The 14,201-nt window shown below is 46.8% G+C and overlaps 1 protein-coding gene across 2 annotated transcripts; it reads left to right on the forward strand.

Moving 5' to 3' along the window:
• The first annotated feature begins 6,783 nt into the window (after window positions 1–6,783).
• Window positions 6,784–11,773, forward strand: LOC115400116 (P2Y purinoceptor 14-like). 2 transcript variants are annotated; one of them, XM_030107776.1, is made up of 5 exons: window positions 6,793–6,820; window positions 6,891–6,958; window positions 7,403–7,538; window positions 8,366–8,622; window positions 10,759–11,773. In XM_030107776.1, the coding sequence occupies exons 3-5, from the start codon at window positions 7,407–7,409 to the stop codon at window positions 11,420–11,422; spliced, it is 1,053 nt and encodes a 350-aa protein (XP_029963636.1). In that variant the 5' UTR covers window positions 6,793–6,820; window positions 6,891–6,958; window positions 7,403–7,406; the 3' UTR covers window positions 11,423–11,773. The 2 variants fall into 2 exon arrangements, with proteins under 2 accessions (XP_029963637.1, XP_029963636.1); XM_030107777.1 differs by lacking the exon at window positions 6,891–6,958 and having other exon boundaries at window positions 6,784–6,820.
• The last annotated feature ends 2,428 nt before the right edge of the window (window positions 11,774–14,201 follow it).

Genomic DNA, 14,201 nt, shown 5'->3' on the forward strand with positions numbered 1-14,201 from the left:
GATGTGCGCCGCTCAATTTTGGATCTAAATTTCTCCTGAAGCACTGTTGGGATCAGAAAAGCATTCCGGGTGAGTTCTACTTTATTCTATAAACAACGCGAAAGCGGACCAATCACAGCCCTCGACGTTCACGTCATCACGCGTCGAGACGACGCGAAGTCACAATTTTCGGGAGGCGCACGTCAAGCCCCGACGTAGCCCGTCGTAGGGCTACGACGTCTACATCGTAGGAACGACGTAGCGGCGACGGGGGAGTATACTGAGGCCTTGAGGGGTGTGTGGTGAGTGGGCGGAGCTTTCTGCCAGTCAGTCAGTGGGGGATGTGTGGACTGTGTGCTGAATGTTACCTGTTAAAATGGAGCTGCCCAGCGGCTCGGGTGAAGTCCGTCCTGACGATAGAAACCTGTGTGGTTCCCATAAAAGGTTAAAATTGTCTGTGAAATAAAAGTTGTGAGCTGAACAGAAGAACTGGAGCCAGATGTTTAAACTGGAGCCAGATGTTTATACTCAGTCTGGAGAAGCTCAGCTCTCCTTGAGAAGGTCGGGATTGGTCCACTGATAAAAACCGACCTCCCACAGCTCTCCACAGGTTAAAATCCTGCTTGGTCCTCCAACTGTCGCCGTTCTATGTTGTCCCAATGTGGACGATCACCCGGTGGACAGTGGAGGACAGATGGGACGGAAGGGATGGACTGCAGGAGCTCCAGGAATCAGTGGAGGATCTGGAGGGGGGGACCATAGCACCAGGAAAACACCATGTTATGGTGTTAAAAAAAACATCCCCCAAGAGTCCTGATGCTACTGTCCCAACGAGGAGTGCCGTTGGACAGAAGAGGGGACGAGGCGGAGGTGGGGAATTTACAGTGTAATCTTTTTTGTTGTTGTTGTGGAAATTCTATTAATAAAATGCACCAACGATGAGTTCATTTTGATTCCTTTAATTCCAGTTGCAACAGGAGAGAATCACCACTGTCCTCAGTCAGGGTGAGTTCTGAAGTTCTGAGACACAGACTGATATTCATACCCTGTCCTGAACCCCTGCGGCCAGGGGCAGACATGTTAATGTCATTATCATGTCATGAGGCTGCCCTCAGGAAGGGACACGTATTTAACATATGAAGTGACAAAGAAACAACTCCAAACACCAAACCCACTTCAACCCCCTGTGGCTGCCGATGCATCAGAGAAGAACAGCATACAGACCACAGACACCTCTTAACCCGCTAACCGGCTCCTCATGGCAGTGTGAAAGTGTTCACTCGGCATTAGACCCGGGTTTTTCAACCCTTCAATCGACGCGGGTTTTTAGCGGGTCGCTACTATCGGCTTTTTAGTAGGTGGGGCGAAAGGGAGTGTGAAAGGCAGACGCCAGTCGACGTGGTAACTTACGTGATGACGTCGACGCAGCCTGGCTACGTTAGCGCGCTAGTTGTTGTTTCTGGACACAGCGTGAGATTTCCTTCGTCAAGATGACTCAGTATTGGCAAGATAGCGAGACCAGAGAGCTCCTCTGGATCCGTGGGGAAGAGAAGATTCGTCTACAGGTAACGGGGACTGTGTTCCGCTGCATTGTTTACTTTCGCTTTGCTCCGTTGCGCTGATGATGTCATCAACGCGGGACACTAGCGGGAAGACGCAGCTATGCGGCTCGCCAGTATGGGTGGCCGTTTGTGCCATACATTGCCTGGTACAAAACGCCGTTAAGAACGGCACTTTTAACACCGAGCGCCGCCAGGCGCTTTTATTTTGAAACGCCGAGCGCCGCCACGCGCTCCATAACATGCTAATATTCTCCTCCCCTGAAGTTTCACCAGCCAGTAAAAGGTATCGGTCTTCTTTTTAGAGGAACTTTTTTCCATATATGTTTTATTGTCCACATGACGTTTGATATATTAAATGTATTAAAATATATTTTTTCCTTTCTAATCAATTTTTCAAAACTCAAATGTTTAAAAATAAATCTGAGATTCTCTCTTTAGGGTCTATGTTTGTCTGTTACAACATTACATTCTCAGTACAATTCAGTTTTTTCAAATAATATCTGAATGCATGATTAGAAGAAGTATTTGAATATTCGTTTGGCAGTAAGTGTCAGGGATGCTGAACTACTTAAACACAAATCTTCACACTGGTTATGTGGCCCCCGCTTAATTTATTATGACATAATTTGTTTTATTTTGTTACTGCTTATATTTTTAATAATAAATCACACAACATAAAACAACAGTTTAACTGGTACAAAGGCACAGATAATTATTTCACTTATAAACATGTTATTTCTGGCTGCATAGGGACATTTTATCTCAATGATGCAGTCACTGGACACCATGACATCTGGGGAGCCACCAAGCAGGCTGCTGTCAGAGAGGAACACTGCTTTTCCTGAATCCTCACACCATTTGGCTTCATGTATTCCTCTCAATTCCGAAGTCACAAGCCTGGGGTCAAAAAGATAATTTATTGCACAATGTGTAGGTATTATTACAATCTGTTATTACAAAATAGAGGGAGAGAAGGAAAGAAATATAGGCTCAACTATTCAAGATTTCTTTGTTTACACAAGACTCCTTTGTGGGGGTTTTTTTCTATCACAAGGTGGGATTTATTTATTGTACCGTATTGGCCCGAATATAAGATGATGTTTTTTTCCAGAAATTGCATCCTCAAAAGTGGGGCCGTGTTATAATCGCGGACTTACGGTAGATGGTCAATACCCATCCGCGCCGCTAGATGGAGCCAAAGTATCACTGACCAGAGAGCGAGTGGAGCGATGAAATGAGATCAAATGATCTGATGAAAGATGGCGGATCATCTGGAACAAAGGGGCTGAACCATAGATATATATAGAAACACTAGATGGCTCATGCGCGCTGTAACCCAATGGGGACTAACGTCGTCACATGGCGGCCATCTTGGTACAGGGCCGTTCGCTCACTCATCACACTAATGTCAATTGAGCGTCAACTTTGAAATAGCTATAGATTGCTCAATTTTCAATCGATTTTCAAACGACTTGGTTTGTTATAAACGTCAGACATGTAGGCATTTAACTGCATGCAAAAAGAAAAGTTGTGATATTAAAATTTAGTCTGCATCATAGCAACGTAACGTTAGTAATGAATCGAACTGTCTGTAAATCCATGAAGAATTCAGTGAGTTGAGTATTTTAATTAGTGTAAATCACTCACCTTCCCTTAGATTACACAGAGCGCCCCAGAGTGGTCCACTGTACTAAGATGGCCGCCAGTGAACGACGTTACTGACTCCGCCTTAAGGCATCTAGTTTTTATATGATATCTATGGGCTGAACACTGGACAACTGAGCAAACAACAGAGGCGAAGTTATGATACCAACTTTAAACTGATGGTGATCAACGCAGCAGAGTCATCAAACAACTGCCAAGCCGCCAGGGGATCTGGTGGAGCAGAGCCTCGTTCTTATTGGAGAGCACAGAAAAAACACCTACAGATGCTAACGCTATGAGAAAAGCTTTCCGTGGTCCTGAGAGCGACGCTTCAGAGAGACTGATAGAAGGGTGAGTGAAACGTCTCTGAAAGACGGAAAGACGGAATGTCCACCACCAGAGCCTGATTCAGCTGAAGGCACTGGAAGGTTATTTACATCATTTATGCAGTTTTGACCCCTTGAGGCTTCTTATTTGTTGCTTATTGTTTCTTATTTTGAGAAAGAGAATATATTTTTTCATTTTATATCTCGTGAAATGTTATCTCAGTTGTGAGTTTTTGAGTTTATAATAATTGTATAATAAAAAGTTGTTTTATGAGTGACCTTATTGTCTTCAGCATTTTTTTTTTTTTTCACAAAATGATCTTTGAAAAATAGGGGTCGTCTTATAATCGGAGTCGTCTTATATTCGGGCCAATACGGTATTTATGAGAGTTAAAACATTTTCGGTGAAGGAATTTGATTCTATATACATTTTGAAAATGTGATCTAACTTTTTCAAAGGTAAAAAAAATCCCTGTGGGAACATTTACAATTCTTTTGTCCTGTTCTGACTATTCGCAAACTTTAGCTGCTCTGAAAACATGTCAGATAAGTAATTTTTTGAACATTTTCCACCCTATAACCCTATAAGTCTCCTCATTAAGCTCACCCCTGATCAAAAGTATTTATTTTTTTGTTTTTAAACATTTCAGTTTTGAAAAATTGATTAGAAAGGAAAAAATATATTTTAATACATTTAATATATCAAACGTCATGTGGACAAGAAAACATATATGGAAAAAAGTTCCTCACTCAGTTTTCAAGCGCCTGGCGGCGCTCGGCGTTTGAGACGCCGGAAGGCGTTTCAAAATAAAAGCGCCTGGCGGCGTTTGGCGTCAAAAGCGCCTTTCTTAACGGCATTTTGTACCAGGCGATGTATGGCACAAACGGCCACCCATACCAGCCAGCAGGCGGTTAGACACGGGTCTGCATGCAGTGTGAAAGGACACAAAAGGTGATCATTAGCGGTCGAAAACACGGGTCGACCCGCTAGTTGCAGTGTGAAAGGGGTATCAGAGATTACGCCCGGTCAGGAGGAGACACATCTGCTCAAAGGGCAACAGGACAAACAGGAAAGAATCCCCCATTTGGGTTTGCTGGTGTCAGGAGTCCAGGGGGGCCGTCTGCTAAGGAGTCTACTTAAAGTTGATAACCATCACATGCATCAAATACATAAACATTTCCATCACATTGTTGTTTTCTTTGTTTTTATTGTATTTTATTTCTGCACTTGCACTTATATATTTTCTGACTTTGTACAGCACTTTGTGTCAGCTGTAGTTGTTTTAAAGTACTATAGAAATAAAGTTGAATTGAGTTGGGCTGGACTGGAAATGTCTCAGGATCTTCCAGGAAGCACTGGAGGTGGTGTCTGGGAACAAGAAGTCTGAGGACAGGAAAGGACCCTTGTTCGGCCCCAAAGGAGGATCTGCAGGCATCGTCTGCTGAGCTGGTCCTGGGTCGGCCACTGCGGGTCCCCGGGGAATTCCTCCCGGATTCTTCAGAGCCCTGGTTGATGGCGACCCAGTGGCCCAGTTGCGTGGAGCTGGGTCGACGTTTTTCCCCGGTTCCTTCTCACCACTGCTTTACCCCACTCCAGTGTCCTGAGGACTCTGATGGCAGCTAAATATGTGTTTGTTCGCCATGACGCCCACCGGGCCCCGCTGCAGCCTCCTTATGACGGCCCCCGTTCTGCGTCCTGGAAGCAGAGCTCAAGAACTTTGTGTTGGACGTAGGCAGTAGGCTGGTCCGGGTTCCGGTGGATCACCTGAAGCCTGCGCATGTTGTGCCAGAGGAGCCGGTGGAAGTGGCGCAGCCCCAGAGACGGGGGCGTCCCCCCAAGTCGGCTGCTGCCACAGGAGCTCCTGCACCTGTTGCCCCGCTGGCAGGTCCTGCACCTGGAGGTGCGCAGTCGGTATGGCCGTGTGATTCGGCCACCCTTCAGAGACTTTGGATGATGATCTTGTTGGGGTTTTTTGTTTCATTCTCCCTTGGGGCGCTTGGCCCTTCTGAATGTTTGGGGGGGGCTGTGTGGTGTCTGCTGGGAGAGGGTTTTCCTCACATTAGAAGGGGCGGGGTTTTGTCTCGTGAGGAGGTGTGGTGCACTGACGGTGGGGGTTAAAAAGGCAGAAGCGTTCTGTCAATGTGGTGCTTCCTGGAATAAACTACACCTAACTCTACTCCCTCATCCGTCTCCTCCTTGTACGACCTCCACAATACTTGTTTGAATTGTGTAATTTTATCATATAACAATTTCCTGATCTAATTCCTCTAAATTAAATATTTTATTTAATTTTGTTTAATTTATTTAATTGCGCAATTATAATAAGTGATATAATTATATTGAGTCAAATATAGCGTGTAAACATCTAAATATTAGATTCACTGCAGATGTGACCAGCTGTGACCAGCAGAGGGCAGCAGAGCTTCAGTTCTCCACAGAACAAGACCTTCAACTCAGCGTTTCATCTTTTAATAAAGTCTTAACAAGGAACGTTGCTCTCTTACAGTTCAGTCTGTGGAATATTTGTGGGATATTTTTAATTTGAATAAATGCACAGGAAATGTTACACTGACTGAAAACTGACACAGTCACACACACACACAAACACACAGATGCAAGGCGCTAACCACAGCTTCCACATCCTGTCTGGGCTTTGAAATTTAAACTTGTGTTTAGAAAGACTGATGAATTCAGTATTGAAAATAGATGTAACGATAATAAAATGTTGCTCAGCTTCTTCTTATGTCCTTGCACCATGAGTGAATCACAACAGGCTGATTCAGTGGAAGAGGAAACTTTTACTTCCACATTGCAACACGAAGAGCCGGAAAGTAATCAGATTACACTGAAGAATGACTGTAACGTAAATACATTTAATCTAGTTATTCCAGTCTCAGTGAGTCAGTTGATTAAATGAAATCTGTAAAGCTAACCTCCACATTACAGACCATCTTACTCCTCTAAGATCCAGATTATAGAGCATCTTCCTACTTCTAACATCCAGCCTATAGAGCATCTTCCTCCTCCTCCTAAAGGAACTGTGTTTAGAAGAAATAACTGGCAGCAGTCATCAAGGTTCAACAGTCTTGTCAAGCAGGCACAAAGCATCAGGAAAGAGAACAAAGACTTGAACAAGTTTAAAATGTGTCTGAATTGTTTATGTTTTGTTTTAGTTTGGTTACCTTTAACACAGGGGGCTGTTCCCACAGAGCGGCTTCCTCCCTCCTCTGTCGGACTGCTCAGAGCTTCCTGATGCTGTGCAGAGCAGGAGGAAGTCAGCCAGAGGCGACCATCAGAGCTCCAGACAGGTGAGGACCGCAGATCACTGCCCATCTCTTCCATCTGGACCAGGAACCTTCTGATTCCTCCACTCGGCAGAAGGAGAACCCAGGAACCAGCTGTTCGTTTTGTGGGTTTTGTGGTTCCTTTGAACTGAAAAGCTGCAGGTGGGTTTCTGTGCAGATGACAACATTTCATATTGAATTTTGATTTCCGTTCTGATTCGTAGCTCCCTGAAACCAGGCTTAACACGGGTCCTACGCTGGTTCACAGCTAGTACCAAACCGGTTCAGAACTCATTCCAAACAAGTGAACCGGTCCAGAACCAAGTCAACAATGAATTCACAAATCTGTCCATATCCTCAACTGGTTTGAAGTTAGTTTAAGATTGTTTCTTTTTTTTGGACTAAATTGAAGTTAGTTCCATATTTGTTTTTTGGACTTATGTTTCAAAATGATTTTGGACTAGTTTAAAGTTGGGTTAGGGTTAGTTGTTTGAGTTTGGGGTTTTGACTGGTTTGGAGTCGACGGTTTCTCAGGCAGGACTCTGCAGACCCAGGATCGCATTTCAAACCTTCTCCCAGCTCTGACCCTCCTCCCTCTGCTCTCAGAACCATGAGCCACCCCGGAGAACCAGGAACCACCACGTTCTTCAACTGGACCTCTACCAGCACGACCCCACCTCCCTGTGATCTCAACTCACCGGCCAACTTCTTCTTCGCAGCTTTTTACAGTCTGGTGTTAGTGGTGAGTCTTTTACACCCCACAGTTTCTGGGGGCCGGTACTGCAAACCACTGGTTCCCTCACAGTAGTTCCCTCACAGTAGTTCCCTCACTGGTTCTCTAACTGGTTCTCTAACTGGATCCCTAAGAGTAGTTCCCTCAGCGGTGGTCCTGGTCTGCTTTCTGCTTTATTTTCTGAATGGTTTTGAACTTCCCACTAGATTGAGTCCGGTTTAAAGTGGGTTCGGACTGGTTTCAGGCTTTGACTCTTCTTTCTGACTAGTTTTGGACTAAGCTTTGTTCATTGTGAGATGGTTTTCCACTTGTTCTGGATCCGTTTTTTGATGGGTTTTAGTTCAGCTATTGGGCTGCATTCAGACTGGTTTCAGACTGGTTGTTGGACTGGTTGTTGAACTGGTTTCGGACTGGTTCTTGGACTGGTTGTTGGACTGGTTTCAGACTGGTTCTTGGACTGGTTTCGGACTGGTTCTTGGACTGGTTGTTGGACTGGTTTCGGACTGGTTCTTGGACTGGTTTCGGACTGGTTCTTGGACTGGTTGTTGGACTGGTTTCAGACTGGTTGTTGTACTGGTTTCAGACTGGTTGTTGAACTGGTTTCAAGCTTGTTTCAGACTATTTCCTCGTCTCAGCCTTTGTTCCTCCTCTTCACAGTTTCTTCTCTTCTAGTTGCTGTTGGACCAGTTTCTAGTATTTTTAGTGTCAGACTGATGCTGAAACCTGATTGGTGAACTCACTGTTCTTTAGCTGCTGGTTAGCCTAGCGTTAACTCCTTCCTGTGAACGGCGGCATTCAGGTTTCGGAGATGATGGCGGACGCCGTTTCCCCTGCAGGTGGGTCTGCTGCTGAACGGCTTCACTCTGAAGGTTTACCTCTGCGGACCGGCGCCGACCGGCGGCGGCGTCGGCGTCTACCTGAAGAACCTGGCGGCGGCGGACTTCTTCCTCTGCCTCTGCCTCCCGCTGAGGCTGGCTCACTTCACCAGCAGCTCGCCTTCCCTGCAGCGCAGCTACTGCCACGTCGGCGCCCCGGCCTTCTACCTCAACATGTACGCCAGCATCCTGTTCATGGGCTACATCGCAGGAAACAGGTGATTCTCATACGTTAGCATGAATGCTAATGCTACCAGGTGTATTGTCTTCATTTAAGTTCTGTAATCTGATTACATCCACAACTGACTGTCATTAAATTCTATTCATTTTGGCCTAGATTGTGATTAAAAATATTTCTATAAATAATCTAATTTGATGGAATAATTAGTCAATTATTTAATCTGGAACCTTCATGTGCTAATATTTAAAAACTTACATCCCACAATTCTACAATTTCATTTAGCAGACGCTTTTGTCCAAAGCGACGTACAACACAAGCAAGAATACAGACATAAGAAAGAAAGAAACCAACCACATCCTGAATTCGCAAAAAAAATCCATTTCTAGTTTGACTGCATTCAGGATGTAGAAGAGCAGAAAATCACGTCCCGAGAAGCGGCGGTTTGATCTCTGTGGAAGCGATCAGGAGCGGCACAATGGAGCAGCGGTTAGCTCTGTGGCCTCACTGTCTGTGTGGTTGATGCCGTCGTTTGTCTAGAAGGTTTCCTCTGTCTGGTCTCTTCCTCCAAACCCTCAACGTTTCCTCATTTCCTCTGAGACGAAGTTGGAGCGTTTCCAGAAAGTTGTGTTTGAAATGTCTCAGATCGCCATCGTCACATAAATGAGGTCAAAAAATGTGCTTCATGAATGTGAACTGTGATCATTTAGATCTTTGAATGAAATGTTCTGTTTTCAGGACTCAGAACTCCCAACTTCCAGAACTCTGGAGTGAAGACAGTCAGCTGCAGGTGGAGCAGGTGGAGCAGGTGGAGGCGGGCCTCAGTGTTTGATTCCTGCTAAAAACTATTTGAATACGATTTGAATACAGTGTTTCAAACCATGACGGCTGTTGGTCTTTCCAGTTCACAGACGTCACATCGGGAACTTCAGCAGCTGCTGGAGGTTTTGATGCTGATGAAAGAATCTTGTTCAACTTCCCCCTCAGTGACTTCACTCTAACTCCACCCACTCCACCCTGATAATGCTAATGCTAATGCTAAGCTAGGACCACAGGGAAGGCTGTAGAATGAGCCTCAGATGTCACTGGACTGTAGTGTCAATCTTCCGGTTTTCCAGCAAATCAATCTTGACGTAATGAATGATGGTCCTATTTTATTTCCCATCTTTTGTTACATAAACACACAAAAGGAAGTTAGACTGTTTTCTGTTTGTTAATGTCCCAACGAGCAATGGGAGATGAGTCACTTTTTGTCAACAGACGTCAAAATGAAAATCATTTTTCCCGTATTTGAATTTTCCGAATCAAAAAAAAAAAAATTGGAAAGGTACGCTGACTTCTGGGATGACTCTTCTGAAGTGTTTCCTGAATGAAACCAGTTTTTGTTTGATATTTAGGAAAGGATCCATCCAGTCTTTTTCAGCTCTGAAAGCATTTGTAGCGTGTTTCCAGAGCGACCCGGCAGTGACGGCAGTGTTTCTGCCGTGGTGATGGAGGAACCAGCTTGTCTGCGGTCTGAGCTGCAGGTTTTCATGTGGTGGAGCTCAAAGTGTGGAAGTGGTCTGTGATGCCGGTAAACAGGCGAGCAGCTCTGTAGACGTCACAGAAGTCAAAGTGTCAGAGAATCGTCTTTCTCGGGTTCACACGGCGGTGACTTCCAGAGGGAACGCCAGACCTGGGGCGTTCTGGGGCGTGCTGGGGCATCATGGGGCGTTCTGGGGCATACTGGGGCATGCTGGGGCATCATGGGGCGTGCTGGGGCATCATGGGGCGTTCTGGGGTGTGCTGGGGCATCATGGGGCATCATGGGGCATCATGGGGCGTGCTGGGGCATCATGGGGCGTTCTGGGGTGTGCTGGGGCATCATGGGGCATCATGGGGCGTTCTGGGGCGTGCTGGGGCATCATGGGGCATCATGGGGCGTTCTGGGGCATCATGGGGCATGCTGGGGTTCCCCAGAGTCTGAAAACCTCTGGTGTTCCCATGAGGAGAAGGCCGTTTCGTCTTGATCTATTCTCTAAATCCTCATTTTCAGCTTTCATTTTCATAATAACTACTTTCAGCGTTTCTCCCGTTGCCGTGGAAACGAGCATTGTTTCAGAACATTACTGTGTAAACAGAAAACTTTTCTGAAAGGAAAACCCAGAATGTGACGGTGTGGTTTCCGTTCCTGCAGGTATCTGAAGATCGTCCATCCTTTGGGGACTCACGTCCTTCAGACGGTGCGAGCGGCTCACCTGGTCTCCATGGTAACCTGGGCCTTCCTGCTCGCCATGACGTGCGCCTACGTGGCTCTGTGGTCCGTCACGCAGCGGACGGTCGCGCCGCGGGAACACAGCCTGCGCTGCGAGGTTCTGCACAGCCAGCAGCTGAAGACGTTCTACCGGGTCGCTCACGGCTCCATGGCCGCCATCTTCCTGCTGGTTCTCTGCTCGCTGCTCTTCTTCTACCGCCGGATGTCCCGCAGGCTCGCCGGGGCGCAGCGCCGCCAGCCGGTGACCGCGGGATCCCGGAGGCTGGCCCGCGGCCGCAGGAACATGCTGGTCCTCATGGGCGTGTTCTGCGTGTGCTTCGTGCCGTTCCACCTGGTCCGCCTGCCCTACACCTTCCTGTCGGACCGGAGCTGCCAGCTGAACCGAGTTCTGTTCTACGTGAAGGAAGTGACCACCATGCTGTCGGTCCTCAACGTCTGCCTGGACCCGCTCATCTACTTCATCTTCTGCAAGGCCTACAGGGCCCAGCTGGGCCGGAGGGGGGCGGGGCAGGGGGCGGGCCAAGGCGGGATCCGAGGGGCATTGAAGGGGGAGCTCAGCTCCACACAGGAAGCCCCCAACGGATAGAATCAGGGCAGGATCAAGGGACAGAACCAGAGTCAAAACCAGAACCAAAGATAGAACCAGGTCATCCAGAGGCAGAACCAAAGTCAAAACCAGAACCAGAACCAGAGATAGAACCAAATCATCCAGAGGCAGAACCAGAGTCAAAACCAGACTCTGAACTCGTTTCTCTAGCTCGTCTTTCTAAATGGTCTGTGGCCTTGAAGGCTCCTTTATTATTTGAAGCTCGGACCTGAATAGATCTATATGTAGAACTGTATGTGTGTGTTTACCTTGTTCTGTACGGCTCTTTGTGATTTCATCTGTGAAAACAGCTTCATCAATAAACTTTACTTACTTAGAGCAAGTGCCAGAGCCACAGCCAAAACCAGAACCAGAACCAGAACTAGAACCAGAGGTAGAGCCAGCATCAGTGCCACAGCCAAAACCAGAACCAGAGGTAGATCTACTGTATAACTGAAACCAGAACGAGAGAAGAACTACTGACAAAACAAGAACCAGGGCCGCAACCTGAGCCAGAACCAGAACTCCACCACCGGACCCCCCTGGATGGGTCCTGAACAAACCCTCAGACCTTTAGATGTTCTAGCTGGAGCTGGTTGACCGCCTGCTGGTGGAACCGCTCTTTAAGCTCCAGTCGAACTCTTAGTTCTGATGAGGAAGGACTGCAGATTGACCTTAAAGCGATACTTCAACATTTTGGCAAATTGGCCCATTTAGGGCAATTTCCTAGTCATTTAGAACAGCCTACTTACTTTTTTTGTGAGGGCGAGCTATTGTTTATTCAGCGGTGGGTCCGAGGAGAGCTTCACAGCAGACATAATGGAAGTGGATGGTACAGTTGCTTCCCTCGTCAAACTCATCAAATACACAATCCAACAACCCCAAAACACTCTGGTGGACATGTTATAATCCGCACATTCACTACGCTGTGAAATATTAATGCAAAACTCCGAGATTGAGTGGTTTTTGCGAAGATTGCTAAGACGGAACTACTTACTAAACATGGCGTCTGGGCGTAGTGATCTCATAAGAAAAAGTAGTTCCCAGTATTTGCTTCAGTGTCGTAACGCTACAATATTATTTGTAGGTGTTTCACAGCGTAGTGAATGTGCGGATTATAACGTGTCCACCAGAGTGTTTTGGGGTTGTTGGATTGTGTATTTGATGAGTTTGACGAGGGAAGCAACTGTACCATCCACTTCCATTATGTCCGCCGTGAAGCTCTCCTCGGACCCACCGCTGAATAAACAACAGCTCGCCCTCACAAAAAAAGTAAGTAGGCTGTTCTAAATGACTAGGAAATTGCCCTAAATGGGCCAATTTGCCAAAATGTTGAAGTATAGCGCAGTTTGCTCGTTTTATGCAAAACACCGACCCCTGCAGGCCTTAGGCGTAACTGTAGCTTAGTGAAAAGCTCGTGTCTGTGACTTGTGCCCATGTACGTGCACAGAAGAGGGGAACTCCTTCCTCGCTCTTTTAGTAGCGCTCGAGTAAGATTTAAGTTTCTTTTGCCTGGTGGAGTCTGTGTGGAGCTGTGGCAGTGCTAGAAGCCGGTCTTTTCTTACTTTCTGGAAGCTCCATCCTCAGTACTGCTCAGTTGTTGCTGCTAAGCATCTGGCGGAGTAATGGCGGACAAAATGAAACTTAAGGATTACCAGGCCAGCGGGAAAGCGCATTACGTCAAGCTCAGAGCGATTCGTACCCGAATCACTCATATTGCTGTGCCTTCAGCGCCCTGCACAGGAAAATAGGAGCGACTGCGATCTTGCAAAAATAGCTCTTGCTGCCCATCAGGCAAAGGTGAAAACGTGTGTGGGTGTGAATAATTGATAATTATTACCTCCGCCAGGAGGTTATGTAATCATGTCGGTTGGTTGGTTTGTTGGTTGGTTGGTTGGTTGGTTGGTTTGTTAGCAAGATCCTGGAAAAAGTAATTGACGGATTGCAATGAAACCTTGTGGAAAGGTGGGTCTTGGGCTAACTTAGAATTGATTAAATTTGGGTGAAGATCCGGATCACTGTCTGGATCCAGGATTTTTTTAAGGATTCTTTATCATTGAGAGATAGGGAGTCTTTCACATGGTTGGGCAGGCCCACCGACAGGGGGCGACAAACGCCTGGTTCACACAGGACGCGTCCCTTCCGACGCGGAAGTGGGAAGCGCCGCGCACCGACTGTCAGATCGGTGCTCCGTTAACCTATCTGACGGTTCATACAGGAGATGCAGGGGACCGCCTTGTGCGTAGCGGCTCGCGCTGTGGACCGCGGCCGCTCCGCTCCGCTCCTCTCTATTTTCTCCGCGAGCCTCGCGCCGTGCACCGCCAGATGTAAAGCTGGACCGAGCAGATCGCACCTCACAGGAAGTCGGGAACGGAAAATATGAGAGAATCCGGTCAATTTTCAAATTAAAATGAAGTAAAATAACATAAATTATGTTGCTTTTCAGTTTTCCTTTTCAGATAAACACACACATACACACACACACACACAGGGAGAGAGGGCGACAGAGAGAGGCACCGCATGCTGCAGCGCTCCGCTCTGATCACACCAGCGATCACAATGTGTGATTATATACGGTGTTCTTCTGGCTGTTGGTGACTGATTTGAGCTGTGGCGGAGGTCTGCCTCTCTGAGTGCCAATTTCTAGTTTAATATTTAAAACTGCGCTTTGCCCCCTTTAAAGTGTGTGTGTGTGTGTGTGTGTGTGTGTGTGTGTGTGTGTGTGTGTGTGTGTGTGTGTGTGTGTGTGTTTGGGATTTAAAGGTTGTGTTATTCTCTG

Source organism: Salarias fasciatus, chromosome 14 (genome assembly GCF_902148845.1).
Source record: "Salarias fasciatus chromosome 14, fSalaFa1.1, whole genome shotgun sequence".
NCBI lineage: Eukaryota > Metazoa > Chordata > Actinopteri > Blenniiformes > Blenniidae > Salarias > Salarias fasciatus.